At 33.9% G+C, this 12604-nt stretch overlaps 1 protein-coding gene across 5 annotated transcripts in view; it reads left to right on the top strand.

The window, feature by feature from the left end:
- The window catches only part of CNOT6L (CCR4-NOT transcription complex subunit 6 like), a 125690-nt gene that overhangs the window by 52273 nt on the left and 60813 nt on the right, over positions 1-12604 (top strand). For 4 of the 5 annotated variants that reach the window (XM_047719620.1, XM_047719618.1, XM_047719616.1 and 1 more), the window contains exon 5: positions 11108-11197. In XM_047719620.1, coding sequence (XP_047575576.1) covers positions 11108-11197 — 90 coding nt within the window. The remainder of the gene's footprint in view (positions 1-11107; positions 11198-12604) is intronic. The other variant, XM_047719619.1, reaches the window with a different exon arrangement.

Raw genomic sequence — 12604 nt, 5'->3', positions numbered from 1 at the left:
GCTGAGCAGAGAGCCTGATGTGGGACTCGATCCCAGGACCCTGAGATCATGACCTGAGCCGAAGGCAGTGGCTTAACCCACTGAGCCACCCAGGCGCCATCCATTGTGGTTTTGATTTGCATTTCTTTGATGATTAGGGTTGTTGACCAACTTTCATGTGTCTCTCAGCCCTTTGTATGTCTTCTTTGGAAAAATGTCTATTCAGGTCCTCTGCCCATTTTTAATCAGATTTTCTTTGGTGTTGATGTATATGAGTTCTATTTATATTTTGGATATTAACCCTTTATAGATATATATAGCATTTGCGCCTATCTTCTCCCATTCATTAAGTTGCTTTTTTGTTCTGTTGATGGTTTCCTTTGCTGTGCAAAAGCTTTTTAGTTTGATATAGTCCCAGTTAATTATTTTACTTATTTTGTTTACCTTTCCTGAGGAGAAAGATTCGCAAAGATATTAAGACCAATGTCCAAGACTTCACTGCATACGTTTTCTTTTAGGAGTTTTATGGTTTCAGGTCTTACATTGAGGTTATTAAACAATTTTGAGTTCATTTTAGTATATGGTGTGAGAAAGTCCACTTTCATTCTTTTGCATTACCTATTGCATTTACCTGTTGCATTCCAGTACTCTTTTGGAACTGATTTTTTAATATGATTGATGGGTCTCATTTAGGGAGTGATGTAACCATTTTTTCTACGAATAATCAACAGTCTCACGTCATGTAGTAAGTAGTTTTCTCTTTTCCCATTCATCTTCAGTGGAGTCACCTGTCAGCTATGTCACAGTCTGTTTTTGGATCTCCATTTTTTATATACAGAAGTCAGTTTGTCCAACCTTGGACTAATTACTATATTATCATAGTCATTATTATGGGTTTAAAGATTTTATTTATTTATTTGACAGACAGATCACAAGTAGGCAGAGAGGCAGGCAGAGAGAAAGGAAGGGAAGCAGGCTCCCCGCCGAGCAGAGAGCCCGATGTGGGGCTCGATCCCAGGACCCTGGGATCATGACCTGAGCCGAAGGCAGCGGCTTTAACCCACTGAGCCACCCAGGCGCCCCTATTATGGGTTTATAGTAAGAATTGATACCTGCCTTGGGAATTCCCCTTACATTTTTCTTTCATAGTGTCTTGGCAGTTTGGCTGTCTTGGATTGCTCATGCATAAGAAGCAGCTCGTTATGTTTAATAAAAAATTCTCTTGGGACTTCAGAATTGCATTGAATGTGTAGATCAGTTTAGGAAAAACTGATATCTTAATATATAGAGTCTTCCTATCTGTGAATTTTGGCATCTTCTCCATTTATTTAGATCTTATTTAATGTCTTCAAATACAATTTTTTAACTTTCTGGACTTTTGCTCAGGCATATGTTGGATATGTTTCTTAGGTAACTTGTACTTTTTTTTCCCTATTATAATTACTTATAAAGTTTTTCTTTGCCTATTTAGCTGTTGGGGTATAGAAATACAAGAAAGAAAAAACTGATCTGTAGTAGGCTTTCTTGGTTAAATTCTTATCTTTCAGAAAATTTGTCTGCAAATTTTTTTCGAGTTGTGTATGCAGTGAATCATTTCATGTGCTGATGGCAGTTTGGTATCAAACTCTTATTACACGTTTCTAATTTTAATGTCTGACCAGAATGTTTAGTACAGTGTTGAGTAGAAGCATTAATACTGGGTGAGCATACTTCTATTACCAATCTTAAAAGAAGTGCTTCTAGTATTTTTCCATATTTGCTTTATATTTTAGGTAAAACACATTTTTTTAGTTTCTAAAAGTTTTCTTCTATTTCTGTTTTGCTAATCCTTTTGTGAGTGCTGAATTTTATTAAATGCTTCATCTGTTGTGGGATAATTTTCTCATTTCATAGGTTGAGTTAATATATCTTATATATCTTATCTATATATCTATACATTCTTTCCTGTTCTTTTTTTTTTTTTAAAGTTTATTTAAGTAATCTCTACACCCAATGTGGGGCTTGAACTTATGACCTGGAGATCAAGAGTCACATGTTCTTCTGACTGAGTCAGCCAGATGCCCCCATTTTTTCCAGTTTAAACTCACTTGCCATACTGAAATAAATCCATACAGAAGCCTAGTGCTTCTGTATACTGGATTTATTCTGGTAATATCTGTCAAGGTCTGTGAATGCCCTGAGATTTTACCCTGCTAATAAGCTAATAAGTTAGGCAATTATTGTTTCATAGGTAGTGGCAGAAAACAGTGAGACTTCTGGGTCGGAGACAAAAAACGTTATCACTTTAAGCCACAAGATGGGCCCAGACATATGCTATGTACATAGTGAGTTTGTGTTGTGGCTGAGTGGTTAATGTCCAACACTCTAGCACTTTTCAAGCTAGCACCGAATACTGTAGTAAGCAGCAAAAAGCTAGTTCTCATTCCCCGGGGGCGGGGAGGGGTGGGGGGCAAAGAGTTACATGGAAATATTGCTGTGGGTACCTTAACCTATTTAGTTGCCTGTATAACTAGCTACAGAAACTGCTCAGCATCAAACTCATAAGCCTCAGAATCTGTCACACTCACCAAGAATGAATAGGGAAGCGCAGGTCCCTCCCTGGTGGACTGCCTCTCGCAATAAAAATTTTTTTTTAGGAATTTTAAACATATGCTCATGAACAAGACAGACCTAAATGAGATTCTTAATTGGTTTTTCTTAAAGAATTTGTGTAATATTGAGCTAATGTGTTCCTTAAAATTTTGGTTGAATAATTCTGTAAAACTCTCATTGCCAGTTGTTTCTTTGTGGAAGATATTTAAGTACCACCCCAATATATTTATAGTTTTAAGAACTATTGAGGATTTCTGATTGTTAATGAGTCAGTTTTGTTGGACCATATGTGTTCTATTGGAATTTGTTAGCTTTTTAATTTTTCATGTTTATTTGCGTGAGTGTCATAATACTGTCTTGATACAGTTTTAGAGTGTTCTATTTATAGCTGTATCACCCCTCTTCATTTCTAAGGTTTATTTGTGATATTTTTTCTGATGTAGCCTCCCCAGGGATTTGTCCGTTATGTTATTTTCATTGAATCAATGTCATCTTTTATTTTTCAAAAACTGGTTCATTTCTGTGTTTCTTTATTCTGTTTTGTCTAGATATAAATTTCCCTTTTTTCTCTTTTTAAGTTGGATATATGGTTTAGTTTATACTTAGATTTTCTTATTAAATATTTATTTTATATATTATATATATGTATAATATATATGTAAATGTATATAATATTTTTATTATATATATTTATATTTATTTTATATAAGCATTTAAGTAAGGCTATAAATGTGCCTATTTGACCATTTTTGTTGTTTTTGCATCCCACAATTTTGATATGAAGTATTTTCATTTTTGTTTTGGCCTAAGTACTTTTAATATAGGTTATCATATCTTCTTTGACCCATTAGTTATTTAACATTTCCATTCATATATGATTTTAAGTATATCTTTTTTTATTGTTAGCATTAAAGTTAACTGCATTATAGGCAGTTAGGGTAATCTGTATGAATCCATTCTTTGACATCTGTTGATTCATACTTTATGATCTAGTATGTGATCAGGTATGTGATCAGTTTTTGTAAATGTTTTACTGCATCTGCAAGAATATTGTTTTCCTAATTGTCGGGCATAGGTCTATCTATATATTTGTCCATCAGATCAGATTTGTTCCTCAGGTTTTGTATATCTTTACAAATTTTTGACTCTGCTCTCTTAGTAATTAAGGTGATTAATGCTAAAATATCCACTAAAATTGTGGATGTGCTAATTTCCCTATGTAGTTTACTCAGCTTTTGCTTTATATCCTTTGAGATTATTTTATTAGGTATACCACGTACACCTATATATTGCTGTATATTTGCTGTATTGTATATATTGCTATACCTTCTGGCGAATAGAATCTGATATTAGGTAGTGATCCTCTTCCTCTCTTGTTAAGTATTTTCATCTTATGGTCTGTGTTGTCTAATATTACAGCTGTGCAAGTTTTCTTTTGGTTAATGTTTGTCTAATATATCTTTTATCATCTGTTTACTTTCAACCTTTCTGTGTACTCATGCTTAGGTATATCTCTTACAAATAGTATATAGCTGGACTTTGCTTTTTTTTTTTTTTTGAAAGATTTATTTATTTGAGAGAGTGTGTGCAAGCAGGGGGAGGGGCAGAGGGAGAGGGAGATAAGCAGACTCCCTGCTGAGCAGGGGGAGCCCAGGCTGGGACTTGATCCCAGGACCCTGAGATCATGAACTGAGCCAAAATCAAGGGTCCAGTGTTTAATCAACTGAGCCCTCCAGACACTCCTGGACTTTTTTTTAATCCATTCTGACTTTATTTTGTTTTTAACGTGGGTTCAGATATTTTTATATTATACTATCCTACCTTTTGATACCACTCTTTGTGGTTATGTAGCATGAGATCTCCAACTTTGTGATTATTTTTCACATTTGCCTTTATACCTTTAGATGCTTTACATTTCCATATAAATTGTAGAGTTAGCTTGTTATTTCTGCAAAATATCCTGCTAAAAATTTTTTTGGGATTGTGATGAACACATAGATCAGTCTGAGGAGATTCAGTATCTTAATCTTAGGATTTAAGATTGTGTTTTCCAATCTGCTAATACAGTATATCTCTTCATTTATGCAGGTCTTCTTTATTTCTTTAATGCTTTTTAGATTTCAGCATGCAGATCTTATAAATATTTTGCTATATTATACTTACTTGATATTTTTGATGCTGTTGTAAATGATAGTGCTTTTTGAATTTCTACTTACTCATTGATACTATAGAACTAAAATACTGTTGATTTTTAAATACATTGACCTGGGCTCTTGCAACATCTGTAAACTTTTACAAACTTTTAATCTGTGAATAGAGACTGTTTCATTTCTTCCTTTCTGATACATATTGTTTTAATTTGTTGCCTTATCACATTGGCAATAGTATTAGAGTATTAAATACATGTGATGACAGTGCACGTCCTTGCCTTGTTTTCAGTTTTATGCAAAAACAGTCTCTCACCATTAATTATATCAGTAGACAAGTTTGTTGGTAGATGCTTTTTCAGGTTAAATAAATTTCCTTCTAGTTCACTTTTGCTTGAAGGTTTTTGTCATTGATGCAAGTCGAATATGATCCAGTACTTTGTGTGTGACTAAGAGGTGATCTTGTAACTTTTTTTCCTTATTGTGTTTATATGTTGAATTACTTAAATGATTTTCAGATGTTGAGCCAGCCTCTCTTCCCATTTTAAAACTGACTTGGTCATTATGTATTCTCATTCTAATATATTGAAATGTATTATCTAAATATATACCAAATATATATACTAGTATATATATCGATATATATACTAGTATATATCTAAATATATATATCCATATATGTCTAAATATATACTATTTTGTTGAGAAGGTATACCCTAGTGATCATAAGACATTGTATAGTGTTTTTCTTAAAATGTCTTTGATATGGGGCACCGGGGTGGCTCAGTGGGTTAAAGCCTCTGCCTTCGGCTCAGGTCATGGTCCCAGTGTCCTGGGATCGAGCCCCACATTGGGCTCTGTGCTCTGCAGGGAGCCTGCTTCCACCTCTCTCTCTATCTGTCTGCCTCTCTGCCTACTTGTGATCTCTGTCTGTCAAAGAAATAAATAAAATCTTTGAAAAAAAATGTCTTTGATATGACTTCAGAATACTGGTGACCTCATAAAATGAGTTGGAAAGTGTAACTAACACTTCTTTTTTCTAGAAGAGTTTGCATAACATTTGTATTACTGTTTTCTTAAATGATTGGTAGAATTTTTCAGTAAAACCATATGTGCCTGGAATTTTTCTTTGTTGAAAGGTTTTTAACTACTAATTCAATTTCTTTCACTGGTAAAGGACATTGAGATTATCCCTTTCTTAGTATAGCCACTCCCCTCTTTTCTGTTTGCATGGCATACCTTCTATTCTTTACTTTCAGTCTATTTGTGTCTTTGAATCTATAGTGTATCTTTTGTGGACAGTGTAAAATTAATTGTTTTATTCATTTTGCTAAACTCATTTTAGTCAGAGTTTAATCCACTTATACCTAATGTATTTGCTGATAAGGTAGGATTTTCATCACATTTTGCTATTTCTGTATCTTAGTTCCTTCTCGTTCATCTGTTTCTCAATTAATGCCTTCCTTTTTTGTGTTAAATGAATATTTTCCAGTGTGCCAATTTTATTCCTTGTTTCTTTTGCTGTATTATTTTGAGCTGTTTTCTTAGTGATTACCCTGGGGAATTATAATTAACATCTTATTTATAGTAGTCTTAATTTGGATTAATATCAACTTAATTTCAGTAATGTTAAAAAAAAACTTTGCATGTATATATAACTCCATTCAACTTCTCATTTATGCTGTTACTGTCATAAGTGTTATCTTTGTATATTGTGTGGCCATCAACATAGATTTATCATTATTGCTATATGTAGTTGTCTTTTATATTGAAAAGTGATAAAACCACTAATTATACTGTCATCATAGATACCTATGTAGTTATCTTTATTGGTACTCTTTATTTTTATCATACAGATTCAAGTTACCATCCAGGAATCCCTTTAATATTTTCTGTAGGACTGATATAGTCACAAACTCATTCAGTTGTTGTTTATCTGGGAATGTCTTAATTTTTCCCTCATCTAAGAAGGATATTTTTGCTAGATACAGAATTCTTTGTTGGCAGTTTTTTTCTTTCAGCACTTTGAATATATCATTCTCCTACCTTTTGGCCTCCATAGGTTTCTTTTTTTTTTTTTTTTTTAAAGATTTATTTTTAAGTAATCTCTACACACATCATGGGCCTTGAACCTATGACCCCAAGATCAAGAGCTACATATTCTACATATTCTACTGACTGAGCCATTGAAATCTATCCAGTTTACTGTTCAGATTCTGACTTGTGCACAGCCTCAAGATCAGGAAGAGGTGAGAGCTTAGATAGTTTTTAGGTCTTTCCTGAGCATATGCAAAGCTGCCCACATTTATGGTTTTCTAGATAACCTGGAATATGTCAGAACTTTACAAAGCCCTTATTGACATCTTACTCCAAAGCTTTTCCTTTTTAAGCATTTAGGTTAGTCTTCTGTTTGCCTTACCTGTTTCAGTGACCTCAGGCAGCCATAAGTTAGATCATTTACCAGTAATGATTTCCACAAATGTACGTGCCCTTACACCCTCTCCCCCTTCAGGTGGAAGGCTTTTAGGACTTGGCAGGAGTCAAGGAACTACCAGCACACAAGTCAGATAATGGCTAGTCTTGAAAATGAGGTTTTGAAAGGCTCTAGTTCAGTCTTGGTTATTTCAATGGTTTCTAGGCTGCCTTGGCAGTGAGGGCCCAGAAGTCAAACTCAACAAATTACCTTACCCATATTCTGCCATTTTGCTCTTATGAAGGGGCAGATTTTTGGAGGTTCTTACTCTGCCATTTTTGGCTGAGTTTTCTATCTATTTTGTTTTGAGTGATGTCTGAGATTTTCTTTCAAGGAATTTGGTCATTTTTTCCCTAAGTTGTTGAACTTAAGAACAAAGTTTCCTTAGTATTCCCTGTCCTAATGCCTCAAGAACTATTCCTTATTTAATTCTTGATATTTATGAGTTGTTTCCTTTTTTTTCTTGATCAAGCATAGGTTTATCAATTTTCTTTGTCTCCTTTTCAGAGTACCATATTTAGGCTCAGTAGTAGTCTCTTGTTTTTGGTTGTAAATTTTATTGATTTCTGCTCTTTATTTTTCTTTCTGATTTCTTTGGTGTTTATTTGCTCTTCTTTTTTAAGACTTTTTTTCTTTTTAAGATTTTATTTATTTATTTGACAGAGAGACACAGTGAGAAAGGGAACACAAGCAGGGGAAATGGGAGAGAGAGAAGCAGGCTCCCCATGGAGCAGGGAGTCTGAATGGGGGCTCGATCCCAGGACCCTGAGATCATGACCTGAACTGAAGGCAGGTGCTTAATGACTGAGCCCTCAAGTACCCCTTTTTTAAGATTCTTAATATGGAAGTTAAGTCCTTGATTTTAGATATTTTTTCCAATATAAGAATTTAATGTTACAAATTTCTCTCTAGATACTTAGGTTCATCTTATAATTTGGTAATGTATTTTCATTTTAATTGAAACTTTTTGTGATTTTTATCTTTGAGCCATGGATTACTTAGAAGTGTGATGTTTAATTTCAAAGTACTTGGAGATTTTCTAGTTCTGTTGTTGATTTATAGTTTTTTAATGTCCGTATGCTCTTACTTCATTTCTTTAAAACATGTTACAGTTTATTTTCTGGACCAGAATATGATCTGTCTTGGTGACTGCTCCTGTACACTTGAAAAGATTGTATATTTTCCTCAGTATTACATAAATATCAGGTCAAGTTGGTTGATGTGTTTTTCTGATCTCCATCTTTACTGACTTTGTTTATTACTTCTTTTGTTGATAACTAATGGAGGAGTGTTGAAGTCTGGAACACCGTTTTGCAGCCTTTGAAAATACTATTCCACTGTATTCCAGCTTCCATTCTTGCTAATGAATTTTACTGCTATTACCATGTTTTCTGTTTTGTTTTTGTTTTAAGTAATTAGTTATTTTCCCTAATAGGTTTTAAAGGTTTCTGCTTGCAATTGGCATTCTCTAGTTTGCAGTACAAAGTAAAATGAAATCCTTTCATATACTTCTTTGTATACATTGGGCTTCTTCGGTCAGTTTAGTCATTTAAAAAAAAATTATGTTTTGAAAGTTTGCTGTCTTTTTCTTTTAAAATAATGCATCTTCTCACTTCTTTCCAAACTCTTTTTCTGGCTAGGACTTAGACTAGCCATTGTTTATTGTTTGCTGCTGTTGTGTGTCAGAACCTAAAATTTCCTTCAGTTTTCTTGTTTTTTCTCCTTTGTTGCCTTTGGGTTTTCCTAGAGACTCTGAGGCTCATAGTTCTATTTACCATAATTATCTTACTACACAGGAGCAACACTCAAGCAGTTTTAAGATGTGGAAAGAGAGGAAGAGTCCTATAGTTTTATGATTAGTCTTTTAATGGGCCTTTGAGGTAGATCTGTTCCTTCCTACTTTCTGTGCCCCAAATCATGTTAGAGGGGGCTGGAGTGTCGGGTATTTACTTGAGATTAAATGGTAAAAACTTGGGACGCCTGGGTGGCTCAGTTGGTTGGACGACTGCCTTCGGCTCAGGTCATGATCCTGGAGTCCCGGGATCGAGTCCCGCATCGGGCTCCCAGCTCCACGGGGAGTCTGCTTCTCTCTCTGACCTTCTCCTAGCTCATGCTCTCTCTCACTGTCTCTCTCTCAAATAAATAAATAAAATCTTTAAAAAAATAAATAAATAAATGGTAAAAACTGACCTGATTATATTCTGCTAAAATAGTTTTCCTTGCATGCAGGACTTGTTAATGGGAGCATTATTGCCCCCAGAAACACAAGGGGAATTTGTTTCCAGTTTTTATATTAAAAACCTAGTGGGGCTCTTGGAAATAAAACTCAGGGACCTGTTGGAGGCTCCTAAGATTGGGTGTCTTTGATTTTTTTTTTTTTTTTAAACTCACAAGCTAATTTTCTCCAAGCCTCCAGCAATTTGTCCATTATGACTTAAAATGTGCCCACTGATCCTAATTCTATTCCTGGGCTCCTGTATCTGGACTCTTGCTGCCGTTCGGCTGTGATTCTCTATATTTGCTTGTTTGAGTTCTGACAGCAGTTTGCCTTATGACTTCAATTGTGGGGACAGGAGTGACTAACTTCCAAGTTCTTTATATATTGAGCCAGAGACCCAACTCCTGTTCTTTATTTCTAGAGCTCCAATTTCATACATGTTAAGATTTCTTATCCAACATATCTATGACTGTCTCCTGCTTTTTGTCTTTCTGACTCTTGGTGATGCATATTTGGTAGTTTCTTTGAATGTATTTTTTTCTGTTCACTAATTTTATTTTTAGTTGTGTCTGATGTACTGCCTAACTCGTTGATCATAGTTTTTTTTCCCCACCTAGTACTTTGAGTTATAATTATATATAGTAAAATATCTCAATATTTTAGTATGCACTGTGTCTAATTTTGATAAAAGTATACACATGTGTTACCACTGCCTACCTTAAGATATGCCTATATCTTCACACCAGGAAATTTCATTTTTCATATGAAAAATGATCAAATGATCTTCTGATCATTTTCATTTGATTTTCATTTTTCTCTTTCAAGTCATTTGGAAACTGCCAACCAGATTTTCACCACAGTTGGAGCATTTTATACTTCTACTAGCAATATGAGAGTTCCAAGTACCCTACATTTTTCTTTTACTTTTTTGGTCAATATTTTTAAATTTTAGTTCTGCTGAGTGTGTGTTGAAGATTTTGTTTGCTTCAGTAGTTAAAACCTTTGTTTCTGGAAATTCCATGGTTTTTGTCTTTTCAGAACTGTTTGCAAGACTGTTGTTCCATGCCTATCTGACTTCCTCTTTTATTTCTGAAGGGAATATATAAACTTAACAATAGCTTTTTTTTTTTTAATATTTGATACATCTGTACTGTTAGTACTCAGATATTCCTGATCACCATCATGAAAAAATTCTTATTTTCCTCTCATATTTTACCAACTCATGTTTGTACAAGGTTTTCCTTTCACTTGAAATGTCTTCCTTTCACCATATGTAATATAAATATTCTAACTAGGAAGAAAAAAGGGAGATTTTTTTTTAATGATAGCATTCATTCTTTCTCATATAGGACTGTTTGTCTTTCAGTTAGAATATTGTCTTCAGAGATAAAGTAGAACTTATAAAGGTTAATTCAGGGTGCTGAATTGTGATATTACTTCAGAATTGACTCAGATTAATATATATGTTTATATATGTGGTTTTGGCAAACATAAATTGTAGGTATATAGTATGAACAGTGAAATCTGGAAAGAACATTTTTGAAATTTTATGACTATCTTAAAGTATTTCTTTAGATTCACATAATTTCTTTAAATTTATGTAACAGATTAAATACTTTAAAATTCACTTTACAAAATTAGTATTTTATTGTGTACATTTGTCTGTCTTACAGATTTTATTTTTGTATTCTGCTTTAGGCAATCCTTTATCACAGGATATTCTCAATTTATACCAGGACCCAGATGGAACCCGAAAGCTACTGAACTTCATGCTTGACAATCTTGCAGGTAACTCTTAATGATCAGTCAGTGAACTCTACATGTATTACTACGAGCTAATATGTCAGATGCTCTTTGACCTTTTTTTTTTTTTTAATAGCTTCTCAGTTTTAGATTTTCTTCTGTTACTGTATCCCATGGTAGTGGGACATTCTTTTCATATACTGAGTGGTTTCTATTTACCAAGCAATATATTAGGAGCTTTAGTTAAATTATCTCATTTAATTTTTCTTAGAATCTGAGAGGTCTGAATTTTTACTGATATTGTACACATGCAAGTTCTGAGATTCAGAGAATAAATTAATTTTCCCAAGTTAACACAGCTGATTAATGCCAGAGCTGCGAACCCAAGATTCTCTTGCTCTTAATCACAAATATGTAGTTATTAATTATTTGAATTTGATGGAGATTACATGGATCACATACACTGTACACACTTTTTGTGCACGAAATTACCGTTTGATTCACTACACAGTTGTGGAGATTTTGTGAGCAGGATTTTAAGAACACCAGATCTGTCTGACTAAAATAGTTGTATTCCAAATGGAAATTTTTCTCTGTAAGAAATCTTTTAAATATTGACACAACCTTTTTTTTGCTTAAGTACTCCGAATATGAGTAAAAGTATGTAGATGCTTAAATTCAGATCTTTTTCTTAGAATAATGTCTTTCTAAAATACAGAATCCTGGAACAGAGCTAGAGAAATCTAGATTCTAGCATGAGGCCATCATCACAGTATGTTGTCTATACCTCCCCCTTTTTTTTTAAAAGAAAAGTGTGAAATTTAATTTTTATTTACAGAACATACACTCTTTTTAATTCTCTCTCCATCATACAAGACACCTACATAAAATTTTTTTTAAAAAGTAATATTTACAATAATGTAAAACCAAATTAGTATCATCTAACATTTTTTGGCTATAAAGACTAAAATTTGGTGGGAGAGAGATAATAAACTTAAGAGAAGTCTTTTCAATAACAAATTAAGAATATATGGCTAGGGATGCCTGGGTGGCTCAGTTGGTTAGGCGGCTGCCTTCGGCTCAGGTCATGATCCCAGCATCCCGGGATCGAGTCCCACATCAGGCTCCTTGCTCGGCAGGGAGCCTGCTTCTCCCTTTGCCTCTGCTGCCACTCTGTCTGCCTGTGCTCGCTCTCTTGCTCTCTCTCTCTCTCTGACAAATAAATAAATAAAATCTTTAAAAAAAAAGAATATATGGCTAAAAGTTTAATTTAGCTATGTATGTCTACACTATTTCCTTTCTGCTTTAAAAATACATATCTCCATTCTCTAAATAGATGTAGCCACTTGATCCATTGATAGGTGTATGTGTGTGTAATTTTTAAGGAGTTCTTCATTGCTTTAGATACAAGTCATTTGTTGGTGTATATATTGCTGGTATCTTCCCCCATGC

This window comes from Lutra lutra, chromosome 2 (genome assembly GCF_902655055.1).
Source record: "Lutra lutra chromosome 2, mLutLut1.2, whole genome shotgun sequence".
NCBI lineage: Eukaryota > Metazoa > Chordata > Mammalia > Carnivora > Mustelidae > Lutra > Lutra lutra.
Note: the sequence above shows the minus strand (reverse complement) of the source record. Positions and strands in the feature narration are given on the sequence as shown.